The sequence below is a fragment of the Megalobrama amblycephala genome, linkage group LG1 (assembly GCF_018812025.1).
Source record: "Megalobrama amblycephala isolate DHTTF-2021 linkage group LG1, ASM1881202v1, whole genome shotgun sequence".
In the NCBI taxonomy this organism is placed as follows: Eukaryota; Metazoa; Chordata; class Actinopteri; order Cypriniformes; family Xenocyprididae; genus Megalobrama; species Megalobrama amblycephala.
Genome location: NC_063044.1, coordinates 28,970,017 through 28,985,787, shown reverse-complemented (window position 1 = coordinate 28,985,787; position 15,771 = coordinate 28,970,017). Strand labels below are relative to the sequence as shown.

General features: G+C 36.1%; 2 protein-coding genes across 2 annotated transcripts in view; both read left to right on the top strand.

Moving 5' to 3' along the window:
* LOC125266935 (obscurin-like) overlaps positions 1–15,771 on the top strand; it is a 251,851-nt gene that overhangs the window by 20,244 nt on the left and 215,836 nt on the right. Inside the window, 3 exon segments of the mRNA XM_048188075.1 lie at positions 74–340; positions 8,675–8,935; positions 9,163–9,435. Coding sequence (XP_048044032.1) covers positions 74–340; positions 8,675–8,935; positions 9,163–9,435 — 801 coding nt within the window.
* Positions 10,232–14,200, top strand: LOC125266964. The gene is made up of 7 exons (XM_048188129.1): positions 10,232–10,454; positions 10,709–10,951; positions 12,606–12,722; positions 13,245–13,340; positions 13,761–13,846; positions 13,956–14,015; positions 14,163–14,200. The coding sequence occupies exons 1-6, from the start codon at positions 10,268–10,270 to the stop codon at positions 13,995–13,997; spliced, it is 771 nt and encodes a 256-aa protein (XP_048044086.1). The 5' UTR covers positions 10,232–10,267; the 3' UTR covers positions 13,998–14,015; positions 14,163–14,200.

The window sequence follows — 15,771 nt, the reverse complement described above, 5'->3', positions numbered from 1 at the left end:
GCACATTTTATTATTTGTATTTATTATATTATTCATCACGTTATTTTTATTGTTTATTGTTGTTGTCATACAGAAAGATCAAAAGTGTCCATTAAACCTGATCATCATGTATTCAGAGGAGAGACAGTCACTCTCAGATGTGACATTGATGCTGAAGGAGTCACTAGCTGGAGGTACAGCTGGTATAAAGGAGGTTCAACCAGAGTTATCAGTGAACTACAGGAACTCACATTCAGGTCTGTTTCTGAGTCTGACGCTGGTAAATACTCCTGTGATGGATCAGAGAGAGGAGGATCACGCTGGTCACACCGCAGTGATGAAGTTACACTGACAGTATCAGGTGAGTTTGATCATCTCTTCATAAACACACTCAAGTTTATCATGTTATTAATGAGTGATTTGCCTCTTCACATTAAGATACTTTTTTAAACCAAAATTGTCTCACATGATTTTAAATGCGAGTCTCAAAGTTGGCTGGATTTTTGGATTTTTCATATTCATTATATATATATATATATATATATATATATATATATATATATATATATATATATACAGTGGGTACAAAAAGTATTCAGACCCCCTTAAATTTTACCCCTCTTTGTTATATTGCAGCCATTTACTAAAATCATTTGTTCATTTTTTTCCTCATTAATGTACACACAGCACCCCATATTGACAGAAAAACACAGAATTGTTGATATATATATATATATATATATTTTTTTTTTTGCATTTCAACAGTAACAGACATTACAGGCAAACATAAGTGAAACTAAGTGAAACTCACAGACTGAGATATAATTATTAATAATACATGATACAACAGATAAGCAAAAAGCAAAAGCAAGACAGATTTAAAAATATTTTTAAAATAAATACGTAAATACACTGTTGGGGGCTGAACAAAATAATAAAGTGAAAAAGTGAAAGTGACATGAGGCCAAGTATGGTGTCCCATACTCTGAATTTGTGCTCTGCATTTTACCCATCCAAGCACGCACACACACACACACACACATAGCAGTGAGTACTGAACACACACACACACACACACACAATCACACACACACACACAATCACACACACACACACACACACACACACACACACACACAGCAGTGAGTACTGAACACACACACACACAGCAGTGAGTACTGAACACACTCACACACACACACAATCACACACACACACACACACACACAATCACACACACACACACACACACACACACACACACACACACACAGCAGTGAGTACTGAACACACACACACACAGCAGTGAGTACTGAACACACTCACACACACACACAATCACACACACACACACACACACACACACAATCACACACACACACACACACACACACACACACACACACACACAGCAGTGAGTACTGACACACACACACACACACACACACACACACACACACACACACACACACACACACAGCAGTCTCTCCGGAGACGAAAGCAGAATGAGGTTGGAGCGATCTGTGAAGCCACTCCCAAACCTCTGCCCCTAACACGACCCCAACACCGGAAGATAGACTTGTGCAGATGTGTACATTTAAGTTAAATAATTAAACAAATAAACGTTTATAAAAAAAAAAAAAATGTTGTTTTATAGGGCTGTAACGATATGCGATATGAAACCGAAATCGCGATACGCAGGTCCACGAACCTGTATCGCGATGTGAGAAGGCAGAATCGCGACACACCCCTTCCAACTCCCAGAGTTATCCTTCCTGTCCAGATCCAATGCTACCACATTTTTAAATTACTATAAGTATTAGGGGTGTAACGATTTATCGTAGATGGTGTGTCTCAATCAGCTCTCTAGTTCAGTAAGTGTTTCGGGCACACATTGAATCTTGCAAGCAGGTTTTAAACGTTTCTCATGTCAGTCTCTTGCATGGTCGCGTGAGAAAAGTCGTGGCTTTCTTTCACCGCAGTGCACAGCAAGAGCTGTGCTCACAGAAAAGCAAAAGACGCTTGCGATGCTTTGCTTTAAGTTAGGGGCCGTTCACATATTGCGTCTTTTCCGCGTGCAAGTCAGTTATTATTTTCAAATGTAGCCGCGCGGCAGGCGCGCTCATAATGGGATCAACGCGGTCGCGACGCGCATGCAATTCTCAACTTCTCAGAATGCCGCAAGCGCACCGCAGGTCGCGTGACAAGAATCAACCGATCAGCTATGGCCTTTCCGTAACAAAACATCAAAAGCTCAGCCGAACAGCTGATCATAGCTGTTCATGGTGGTTTTTATATCTTATCTCCATCAATATATCTCGTAGTAAAACTAATGCAAGGGCTAGAAATCATTTATCCTTTGCAGAAACATCCTGATCCTCTGGAGAGCTCAGTTCATGGTTGCATAGCAACGACCGACGCCACAGGAGCGCAAGCGCTTTGGAAAGAAGGAGAAGCGGTGCGGCCGCGCCTTCCACGCGTTTTTAGACGGGATATGTGAACGGCCCCTATTCATAATTCTAAGTTCATGTTAAATTTAACATTTTTTTTTTCAGTGACAGACAGCCCTATTCAACTGTTAATTTGAATACAGAAGGTTTTTATTAAAATTTATATTTATTTATTTTATTGAAATGTGATCTTGTATGTACAACAAGGAAAATTATTGAAATTTGTTCATGTTTTTTTAATAAATCTTGTTTGAATTTCAGTTTCATTTTGTTCAAAATATCGTGATACGTATCGTATCGTGAACTCTGTATCGAGATACGTACCGTATCGTGACCTGAGCGTATCGTTACACCCCTATTGTTTTAACATTTTTTAGTTCATTAACTTGCTGATTTATTCACTCTTTGATAGCATCATCCACCTCTCCCACTGGGGGAATTTATATATGTTTCACTGTTTAAGAATGTGTTTTGGAGTAAAGTGTATTGAAACTGTTTAAAACTATGTGCTTTAAACTTTAAAAACGTGGGAGGTAAACAGTTTTTTCACACACATGTAAAACTTTCACTTTTCACAACTTTAAAGTGATGCAGGTCGTTAAAACAAAAAACGTAGGCTAGTATTCAGGCATAGTAAAATGTTATCAGAAAAGCTGAAGTGTGTTTATGAAAACCACGTAAAACATTATGCTTTAAAATTTTAAAATGTGAAACAATGGACTGGGTGACAGTGACAAACAAGGGATGTTTTTATTAAAGAAAGTTTTGTTTTCCACAAACATATGTATAGTTTTTTTTTTCTTTTGAAGACATAAAAATAAAGTGTACCATTAAAACACAAAGACTTACAAGATATTTTAAAGAGAAAAAGTAAAATCAAAATAGAGAAAGCATTTCAATTGCATTAAAAACATTAAAAACCAAAAAGTCAGTGTTCAAACATTTAAAACATTTTCAGAAAAAAAAAGTAAAACTAGTCAGAAAAAGCCTTTCCATCGCATTAAAAATGTTAAAGTCAATGTTAAAAATGTAAAACAAGTTTTTCACACACAGTTTTAAAAATGGTAAAAACACAGTCAGACATTTTAAAACGTTATCAGAAAAAGTGTTATTTTAAAAATAACAGAAAAAAAATCCAGTATTAGCATCAGTTCTGGCAGGTCACGTCAGTCAAACTCGCATCAGCTGACTCACGTCAACCTATAGGAATACGACGCCTATCACAGCATCCATATATAAGCTCCTCAGTATTATCAGCAGCTAATTACCCTCCTCCATCCCCAGCTCCTCCTCTCTTCAGTCAGGATTGGTCTTATGATTCCCCTGAATCAGACTAATTCTTGAAATATGTGTACATGTTAAATTATTGAAATTAATTATATCTGCATATGTTGGTTCTGTCCCGTTTACCCTAGGGGGGTTATTGCTGCTCTCCCTGCTCTTTTCCATGGTAGGCTTCATGGATGCGCAGGGAGTTCTTGCCCAGAACAGAACCATACCGCCAATACAAACTCTATGCAATTATCAATCATATTTGACGATAGTGGTCCTGACAGAAAAGGGTAAAATATGCGTTTTCTGCCACATTGTTTCAAACACGTGCATTAACATTAAACATATCAAGCAACAGTTGTTAAAAAGACGAACAGTTTCAAGCAAAACATTTTAACACTACAATTTGCTGTTAAAGTTTTGTTTAGTTTTTAGCAAAAATAACTCATACACTGCTCCATGCAAGACATCTTCACTCACTGGCGATAAAAATAGAATGAGAATAGATCGGCGTGTGAAGCCACACCCAGTCTCCACCCACCTAACGCGCCCCGCAACACCAGAGGAAAGACGTGTGCAGAGGTGTATATTTAAATGGTAGTAAAATAATTAAACAAAATAATGTTTATAAATAAAGTTTTAACAATTTTTTTTTTTTTTTAGTTCATTAACTTACTAGTTATTCACTATTTGATAGCATCATCCACCTCTCCCACTGGGGGGAATTTATGTTCCACTGGTTAAGAATGTGTTTTTGGAGTAGCCTAAAGTAGCCTATATTGAAACTGTTTAAAACTATGTGCTGTAAACTTTAAAAACATGAAACTTGGGAGGTAAACAGTTTTTTCACACACATGTAACACTTTCTCATACAACTTTAAAGTGATGCAGATCGTTAAAAACAAAAACGTAGTATTCAGACACAGTAAAATGTTATCAGAAAAGGTTTCTGAAAACCATGTAAAATATTATGTTTTAAAATTTAAAAACAACAAAAAAGCCAAAACGGTTATTTCACATGATGTTAAACAATCTCAGAAGAGGTAAAAGGTGTTTCTAAAACAATGTTTCAAACATGCTGTAACGCAAAGTTAAAATGTTCCGTAGTCCACAGAGAAAAAAACTTGTTGTACCGGACGAAAAGCTGCACGAGAGAGAGAAAGCTGTTGTAATTTCCAGGATTTAATAGGCTAATATAGCTCAACTTAAACGGCATTACACTCATCTGCATACATGGGGGGACTGAGTGAGAAAAAGTATACAAATAAACATTCACAAATAAAAGAGGAAAATTAAACAAAGAGATGCGATTATCTCTTCTGCTGCTCACCTGAGCTACGTACATCCCTCTATGCACATGTGCAGTTATTCTAACACAAATTACCTTGAATGATAAAAGTGACCATTACAATATGTAAAGCATTAAACATAACACTCAACAGTAGTTAAAATATGCCCAACAAGAAGTTTTCCCATTTTTAACAGTGGCTTAATCTGTCCCATTAGAGACATCATCACTTGCAAACGATAAATGTTTGAAAGAGTGTTTAAAGCAGCACGTTTGTTGTGTGTAGGCTATGTCTTTTCTTTGGATGTAGCTACGTGCTGCTTTACACACTATCCTTTTTCAAACGTTTATCGTTTGCAAGTGATGACGTCTCAAACGGGACAGATTAAGCCACTGTTAAATGTAAAAAATAGGAAAGACTTGTTGTTGTTTAATGCTAATGCACGTTGTGGCAGAAAACGCACATTTTACCCTTTTTATGTTATTTTTAAAGGTCTTGTGTGAAAGACATTCTCAATTGATCATTTTTGACCAATGGTGGCCTATATCTCTCTCTCACACACACACAGCAGTGAGTACAGAACACACACTGTGAACACACACCTGGAGCAGCCGTTTTTGCTGCAACGCCCGATCAGTGATTTGGGGTTTGGTGTCTTGCTTAAGGGAGTAATGAGAGTGGAAATTTTATTCGGGCTGTTCGTTCACTCCCCCCCACCTACATTTCCTGCCGGTACTGAGACTCGCACCCACGACCAGGCCTGGACTGGCTAATTGGGAGCACCGAGCGAATTCCCGGTGGGCCGGTCTGTTTATTTGGCTGCAAGGGCTGGTGTTTTCATGGCACTGGGTTGAAATATGGATGCTCTAGAGCAGTGGTCACAAGCGCTTTGGAAAGGAAAGAGGCGAGGTCCACACATTTTTAGACGCTTTTATTTTCACCGTCAACTTTCCTCTTTGGACTCTTTGATGCTGCCATTTTCTCTCACCAGCTAGCTTAAATGTTAACATCACTCTGCACATGACGTAATAGCGTACCTCCAGCATGCAAACAATTTAAAAAAATGGAGTTAAGTGAGGATGCCAAGAAATATTTCTGAGTGTAAAAGTAGGCTACGTCAAATAATAATTACAATAAGTTAGGCTTCATTGTGTAACAAGCAAATTAAAATGATACACATTTTTTATTCACAATATGGAAATAAAACATAGTCCATTATAAGCATTACTCAAACATGCCATTAATGGCCTTATTCAAGTCCTCTTTTATTTTTTTGTTATTTTTATCCATTCCGCATCTCCCACATATGTGTGTTTTAGCAAGGCGGTCTATGTTGCAAGTTGGTGAATGAAGATACTTCCCAGGTTATGTGTCACTACTCTGCTTTATTAATTTATCCAGTGTAAAACCCAGACACCGCCACACAAATGTGGCTTTTTGTTAATGACTGTCCTACTACAGGATTTAACACAGAGTAACAGCTCACTATCAGTTACAAAAGACACTGTAACAGACAATTCTAGTTGCATTTTTCATTAATTGATTCAAATTATCCTTTGGCTATGTTCTGGCCTGCCATCTAATGGCGAACATTTTTTTTGGCCCGATGCCAAACTTAATTGCCGACCCCTGCTCTAGACTAGAGACTGTTGACGCAGTCAAATGTACTAAGCTGAGTAGCCTAACCTTTTCCTTAAAACCAGACAGTGACGGATATAGGCATGGGCGACATGGGCAACGGCCCAGGGCAGCACGGGACACCCGCGCAAGAAAAAAAATAAGAAAAAAAATGAATGATCGGGTTTTTACCACTCATTTGCACGTAACGTCAATGATATCATGTCACTCTGTGAGTAAATTAACCTGATCGGGAGGGACTCGCAGTGTGCGCCCGGAGAAGACAACTCACACAGAAGTATACGAGAAGAAGGGATGAGGTGACGTCTGTAGGGACAGCGGGACAAGTTCTAAATTAACACTAAATTATGGTAAGACAAAAGGTCTAAGCCACCGGAAGCCGATTTAGGTAACGTAAATAAATAAAAAGGATAAATGCAAAAGATAAAGGTATGTATGCAGCTATTACTCATATTGTAATACTAGTAGGCAAATAATAAAATATAGGGCCTATTACTTATGTTGCTTGCTATGCTATTACACATTGGCCAACATATTCATTTTTCTGTCCAATAAATTTACATAACCAGACAGTAAAATGTTATTTTAACATAATGTAACTTTAAAAAAAAAAAAAACGTTCGTAATATCGTAATATCGCTCACTTTAATATTTTACTGTAAAGTTGTGCAGTTTTGGGGGATTTATGGTTTTGTTATATATATATACATTCATAGTGATAGACATGAAAATGTGCTTGGGTTTAGTGGACGATTGCTGCCATCTAGTGGAAATCAAACACTTTTAAAAAATTAAAGGTGCTATATGTAAAATTGTCACTTTAAAGTCCCTGTGAACCAGAAGTTGCAAATGACTTTTCTCCAGTGTTGTGACGTATTTCCAAGTGAAATGGAATATTGAATAGAGGGCAGGGTTTTACTTTAGCGCTCCTCCTCTCAATCTCTCGCTCATAGCAGACTAACGGTTGGAGGGGAGTGGTTTAAGCGTTTTCAACCCAAGACTGGAAGTAACTTTTCAGATTTTGATTAAAGATTACCAAGACAAACAATTTTTTTTCTGTGTATTAACTTGCACAGATTAATTGTTAACCACAAGAGTAGTAATATGCACTAACAAAGTAAATAGGGTCAATTTTGATTTCATGCCGACTTTAATAAAGCATAAAAATACCCCAATATGTTTGCAGATATTTTGGAAACATGCTAAGTTCACCTTCTTGTTCCTCAGAAACACAATGCTACAGCCAGACATTCTACTTTGAAATGCGTGTTCCGTGTCGGAATGTCTGTCTTTGTTTTGGTCTGTGCAAAACCGTGTGCTGCCAGTTTATCCAATTTTCGACATCACAGGTTGCCAGTTGGCGGAAAACACCGCATATTGCAGCCATGGAAACCAGCAAACAAACTGGGTCAGAGAATCACAGATTCTACCTGACCTAAAAAGCTTCTGCATCCATCTAAAAATCTCTATGAACAACAGCATATTAAAACACAGATAAATCAACTCATCAGCTTACAGTGTGTAAGTCTCCTCAGCTTTCATTGTTAATTGCGCTCCCTCTTGTTGCGTGTCCCCAAGCTGGCAACCCCCGTCTTTGAAGGAGGGGGTGGGGCAAACAACATTTTGAAATCATTATTATAACGATAAAATTTACTCTATATTAAATCTTGGCATTTTTTGTACTATACTTTTTTTTTTTTTTTACTATACTTTATTTTTGAAAAATACAATTAATTACAAGGCTGTAGAGAACAGTGCACTATTGCAGACTTATATACTGAGGTTTTAATTACATTATTTTAATATAGTTAATCGTGAATTAAAGTGGGCCTGGTCTAAGGCATGCAACTAGGGCTGAAAATGAGTCCCACTCTGGCCCTGATTATGGTGGCCTTTTTGACCCTGTGTTTTTTTTTTTTTTTTTTTTTTTTACATTGTCTATGAAATCAAAATACATTAATAATTTACCAGTGAGAGATTGAGATCATCTGTTGAAAACATTTCAGAACTCATGCTCCCAAATTCCCAATAATTTTATATTGACAGATTTTCTCAAACCAACTCTGACTGTTGAGCCACAGAGTTCAGTGTTCACTGGAGACTCAGTTACTCTCAGATGTAAGGTCTATCCGTCACGGGATGGATGGGAGTTTCTCTGGAGTAAAAACTCAAACTCTGAATCTCCTGAAGCTGAAACTAAAACAATCAATCCTGTGAAAGTCTCTGATGGAGGAGAGTACAGGTGCAGAGCACGAAGACGAGGACATTACACAGATTACAGTGAACCAGTAACAGTGACAATACATGGCAAGTGTTTCTCTCATTTAATGATCAGCTCTGAGAACTTAGTGAAAATGATTTATAAGATGCTTGATAAGTGACTATAACAACTATAGAGAACAACACTTCAGTTTAATTTGATTTAGTGTTTTATAAGTAACTGTTCATTCAATAAAAAACAGCACATTTTATTATTTGTATTTATTATATTATTTATCACATAATTTTCATTGTTTATTGTTGTCATCATACAGAAAGACCAAAAGCCAAAGTGTCCATTAAACCTGATCATCATGTATTCAGAGGAGAGACAGTCACTCTCAGATGTGACATTGATGCTGAAGGAGTCACTAGCTGGAGGTACAACTGGAATAAAGGAGGTTCAACCAGAGTTTTCAGTGAACTACAGGAACACACATTGTGGTATGTGTTCCTGTCTGACGCTGGTAAATACACCTGTGATGGATCAGAGAGAGGAGGATCACGCAGATCACAACGCAGTGATGAAGTTACACTGACAGTATCAGGTGAGTTTGATCATCTCTTCATAAACACACACAAGTTTAACATGTTATTAATGAGTGATTTCTCAGTTTCAGATCCCAGAGCAGTTTTAAGTGTTTCTCCTCAGAAGTGGTTGACTGAAGGAGATCCAGTGACTCTGATCTGTGAGGTTAACGGCTCCTCTACAGGCTGGACATTCAGCTGGTTCACTCAAACTGAAGTCTCATCAGGTCAGTTATAACGTGTTTCATCTCAATGAACTGGTTTTATTGAAGTGAAATATATCATTTAATCCCCAATCCTCCATTACAGTCACTCCTCTGTAACAACATAAGAGCCATTGATCAAACCCTGAACATATTGAGTTACACCAATGTAACAGAGTTTATTCAGGTTCAAGTTTTGATACAAATGTAATTTATAAGGGCCAGATCCAATAGAAGTCCTTCTTTAAAGTGTTAACTTCACATTCTCTTATTTTACAGACGTCAGAGATCACTATAAGCTGCTCTCAGACAGCAGCAGAGGATCTGGAGGAAAATACACTGTCAGTTCTGCTGCTCTAAACCACACAAGAGTTTATGTGTGCAGAGCAGAGAGAGAAAAAACAGCCTATAAAACACCATACAGCAACACACAACTACTGTGGGTCACTGGTGAGTTCATGCAGAACTTAAACGATGGGTTTGTCTTCAATAAAGGAAATTAAATATGTTCTCAAACATTACTAAATTACTGCTGTAATTGTGTTGTCAGGTGTTTCTCCTCCAGTGTCTCTGATCATCAGTCCCAGCAGAGCTCAACACTTCACATCTGTCTCTCTCTCTCTGAGCTGTGAGAACAAGAGTAACTCTGATGGATGGGTGGACAGTCAGAAGATACACAGACAGTCGGGGGCTGGAAGATTTTTCATCATCAGTGTTTGGATCACAAACAGGATCTACATGTACAATCGGATCCACTGACCCATCAGACACTGGAGTGTACTGGTGTCAGTCTGAATCTGGAGAGAAATCTCATCCTGTTAATATCACTGTACACTGTGAGTCTGTGTTTCTGTGTTTGTTCATTTCACTGACAGTTTACAATCAATGCATGAAGAAAGTTAACAAGAACAGGAAGCATTAGATACAGTCGTGACTTTGACCAGTAAAAAACAGCCAGACCATCATAGCAACACACTAAAACACTCAGAAACCAGTGGGCAGTGGAAAATATAAACATCTATTTTTATTTTGTCTTGTTTTTATTATGTTAACGTTTTGTTCATGTTGCATGTTTCCTGTGTTTCTGTAGCTGGTGTGATTCTGGAGAGTCCTGTTCATCCTGTGAATGAAGGAGATAATCTGACTCTACACTGTTTAGATCAGCATTCAAGCCCATCAAACCTCAGAGCTGATTTCTATAAAGATGGATCACTCATCCAGAGTCAAACTACAGAGATGATCATCCCTACTGTCTCAAAGTCACATGAGGGTTTCTACTACTGCAAACACCCAGAGAGAGGAGAGTCGCCCAAGAGCTGGATCTCAGTCAGAGGTGAGCAGTGATGGGAATAACAGCGTTATAAATAAACGGCGTTACTAACGACATTACTTTTTTCAGTAACGAGTAATCAAACGAATTACTTTTTCTCCCGTTACAACGCCGTTACCGTTACTGGCAAAAAAAATGGCGCGTTACTATAACTAAGCTCACTGAAGCGGTTTTCATCCGAGTAGGCTCTCTCTCAGCCATAGCACCTGCAAAGTTATTTCTCTGGTGTGTGCTGCGGTTAGTCATACACAAATATAATTTTAAACTGATAATAATGAACAATGCTCTCTGTGTGTCTGTGAGCATGCGAGCTGAGCGCGAGCTCAAACCAGAATACCCATGACATGCTTGATCGAAAATATGTGAAATAAGTTTTTCTAGTCAACTAGTAGTTATTCATTTAAGCCATTAGTTGACTAATCACATTTATATTAATTTAATTTCTTAAATACTGGAGAGAATAAATCATATAATAGGCCTAATACAGCGTTTATGTAATATGGGCTATGCACTCAAGCGCACGCATAACGCTTGCCATAAAGAACCGGCAAAAGTAATAATTATGAATTTGACCAAAACAGCAAAGAGACATTTTAATTGTTTATTAATAAAGTAATGTTTTCTGAATCACTGTCGGCTGCGAAGATGAAGTTGACATTGCTGACTCTCATCATATCCGCATACTGGATGCGCCTAAAGAGAGAATGCATTCGGATAGATATTCATTCGGAGAGGCTACGTAATCAAAGTAGCCTATTTCTTTTCGTTTTTAGATATTTCAAGCTTTCTATAGATATATTTCTCATGTATGTGAGGCAAGCAGCCGCTGAGTTTCGGTTCATGTAGCAGGCTGTAAGACGCGCTTCAGTTCACGCGCCAGTGATCGCGCCCGCGCCTGCCATGATTATATTGTCTGCTATATTTGCTTCTTATTTATTAAATCCAGGCAAGTGGTGGATGAAACATTGATTGAAATTAAGATACATTTTTTACAAAACGAAATCCACTTTAAAGAAAGGCTTTCTACAAAACAAAACTTAATGGAGTGGTCAAAATCAAGTCTGACCCACTCCATGACTCCCAATATATTGCGTATCTTATGATGCATCTTACTCATGCTCTTCACTTTTCATAATCAAGTAAATGAATTTAAAACATAACATAGGACTATTTAAATATAAATATGAAACTACATTTTCTTCAATGGCTTCCATCACGTATTGTACAGTACAGAGAAATTTCATAAGCAAGAGCGGATCATGAGTCACGAGTCGGATCAAGAATAATTTATTCTTAGACTTATATTTAATATTGGGGGCATTCAAGTTATTTGGCATATATATATATATATATATATATATATATATATATATATATATATATATATATATATAGAATATTTTTTTTTTTTTTTTTTTTTTAAAGTAACGCAATAGTTACTTTCCCTGGTAATTAGTTACTTTTATAATGATGTAACTCTGTTACTAACTCCGTTACTATTTGTGAGAAGAAACTAGTAACTATAACTAATTACTTTTTAAAAGTAACGTGCCCAACACTGGAGGTGAGAGTAAGAACTATAAACACTATTGAAATGTTCCTGTACAATTTACAGCACTAATCTAAATGTAAAAATACATGTATCTCTGTATCCCAGCCTCAAGATCTGATGGTCTCAAACAAGCTGTGATAATTGGAGTGACTGCAGGACTGACTGTTGTATTTTTGATCATTGTCTTCTTGGTCCTGCTGTGGCGCTACAGAAACAACAAAGGTTCATCATCTGATATTCATTTTCAGACACTAGCTCTGTCTCTAAACCTTGTGAGCTTCAATCTTACATCAGTCTAAGCTGGTTTTCTGGTCTTAGCTGGTCTCCCAACCTGGTGTGTTTGCTGGTTGTAAAGGTTTTTTGGGCAGTTTTCAGCTTTTCAGGCTGGGAGATTATCTTAAATTAGGCTTCTGATTTCAATACTGAAAAGTATTGATGAAAATATTTCTCATCTATATTGAAATCATTGAAACTCATCGAAGTGAGTCCTCCATCTTGTCCAGTAGTTGTTTGATATACAAAGTTACTGCATGTAAAGCACTCGCAATTATTCATTTATTAGGTTCTTCTTCTGCCTATGAAGACAGCAAACAGTGAGGCAGATTAATGTTTTGGAACAGAACCATAATGAATAAATAAATAAAAACATGTCACTAAACATTTTGTCATTCTCAAACATGTACACATGATAGAGATTTTCCTCAAAACATTTACGTTGTACATAAACATTTTTTGTTTGTCTAGGTGGAAGATGTGAGTCTCCCACTGCTGTCGGTCAACAGCAGAACGTCAGTCAGACATCAGAGCAGAACCAGAGTGAAGACAACACACTTCTGTCTGGTCAGTCTTTATTCTTTACTCATTAATAAAGACCCATAAATCTTTAAAAGACACAGAAATAAATTCTAACTAACATATTCCACAACTAAAAAATATTTCACTCCTCTAAATTTTAACATAATTAGTGTTTTACTTATACATATATTTATTTCAACTTGATGTAATTAGGTTTTATCAAAAGCAAATATATTTTTTTACTTTAGAATATTAATAGCACATTAAATATTATTTCTGGTGCTTTATTTTTATTTTTTGTCAACATGACGTCAAAATGTTTCAGTGGAATTGAATTAATAAGATGCATGAGCAAAAATCTTTGAAAAATGTATCTATTATTAGAAAAAAATGGAAATCAAATCCATCGTTTTTTGTATCACTGATTTTTGCAAAGGAAAAATTTCTTTCTGTTGTTCATTGTAGACAGTGAAAGTGGACCGACTGAGATCACATATGCTGAGATTGAACTCAAATCTACAAACAAACAGAAGAAAAAGAAAGAAAAAAAGGTAATTCGACGACACAAACATTTCTGCTCTCTTTTAGCATGTTATAATGTTATATTTCACTGTTGGACATACAGTAAGCACTAGTGATATTAACTTTTTCATCTTCTAGTCAAAATCACTGAGAGTTGTGACGTCCTGTACTCTGAACTGAAGCTGGAAACAGGTCAAGGTGAGCGTCAAACTAAAAACATCAATCACAATTCACAACAAACCACTGAAAACTTCATCTACATGCATTATTGAGAATCTAAGAATGAAATGAAATGCTGCATAAGAATTAGAAATGTTTATTTTGAGTTAATTCATATATTTTCAGGTGCTGGATCTAGTGATGTGACGTATGCTCAGGTTAAATAAAAGATGCCCGGAGTAGAAACTTCTATCCCAGGATACTGATGAGTTTACAGCAGGTTGAGAAGTGAATGACCAGGATCATCAAGGCAATAGATTTACCAGAACTTACTGTAATATTAGCAATCATAAATGTGCTTCAGAGACGATGCTTGTTAATGTTTGAAAAGCAATGAGCTTTTATTAGAAATTATCAGCTTTTGTTATTCATTAGAAAAAGTGTGTATTTATGTTGGTTAATAACAGCTGATCATTTGACAACTGAGCGAACAGAATATTCAGTGAAAGGATATTTCTTTTCTAACTGTAAACTTGGTCATTTACTTCAACTGAGTAAATGACCAAGTTTACTTTTTTAATTTTTTTTTTATTTCTGTCTTCTGTCTTGATTTTAAATGTATTTGTATAGGTTCCCATGGACATGGAAATATCACAGAATGTTAAAATTGTGAAAGTTGTTTTTAAATGTAAATGTGTATAGTAAAACTATTTTTTCTAGCTATGCTCAAAAAGTTTAAGCTTGCTTGTTTGTTTTTTTTTGTTATAAAGTTTTGAGCGTATTATAAATTTGCTCTCGGTTTTATATACACTGCCGTTCAATAGTTTTGGGTCAGTAAGATTTTTTTTAAAAGAAATTAATACTTTTTACTCAGCAAGGACACATCAAATGGGACATTTGTGTTATAAATAAAGTGTACTTCTATTTCTATTTCTCAAAAAATCCTGAAAAAATGTATCAGGGTTTTCACAAAAAATTTTAAGCAGCAAAACATTGATAATAAGAAGAAATGTTTTTTAAATCAGCGTATTAAAATGATTTCTGAAGGATCATGTGACACTGAAGATACCAAAACTTGATGGTGGTTTCGATAAAAATATATATTAAAATAGTATATTAAAAGCAGTGTCACATGATCATTCAGAAATCATTGTAATATGCTGAAAATTCAGTTTTGCCATTACAGGAATATTACATTTTAAAATATATTAAAATAGGAAGCGATTATTTTAAATTAGATATAATATTTCAAATTACAGCTATTAATGTATTTTGAATCAATAAATGGAGCCTTGGTGAGATTAAGAGACTTTAAAAAATGTTACAAAAATCCTACAGACCCCAATTTTACTTAAATATTCTTATATAGCCTACTCATTAATACATTGCTATGTTGCAACTTGCACTTGCAAGGATGCAGCAGAAGCTCGTAGAAAAGACACGGTGTAACTAAACAAACAACATCTCTGAACAAATCCAAGGAACAAATTTAAATAAACGTATTCACTTACATGTTGTTTATTCTCTCCGAGAGTATAAACTTAACAAAGTACATTATTTTGTATTGAAAACTTCACAATAAATAGTTAAATAAATGTTAATATTCTACTCGGCAATCGTATCATTTATTTAAATATGATTATTGTCATTATTGCATCCTATTATCATGAAGTCAGGCTGTGATTATATGGTAAAAGAAATTCTGTAATCATCACAGGACTATACAATGATGTCAACTCAAAATGGCCGCTCAACCTCTGAATCAGCCAAGTGAGCCTGCAAGAGTAAAGTAACA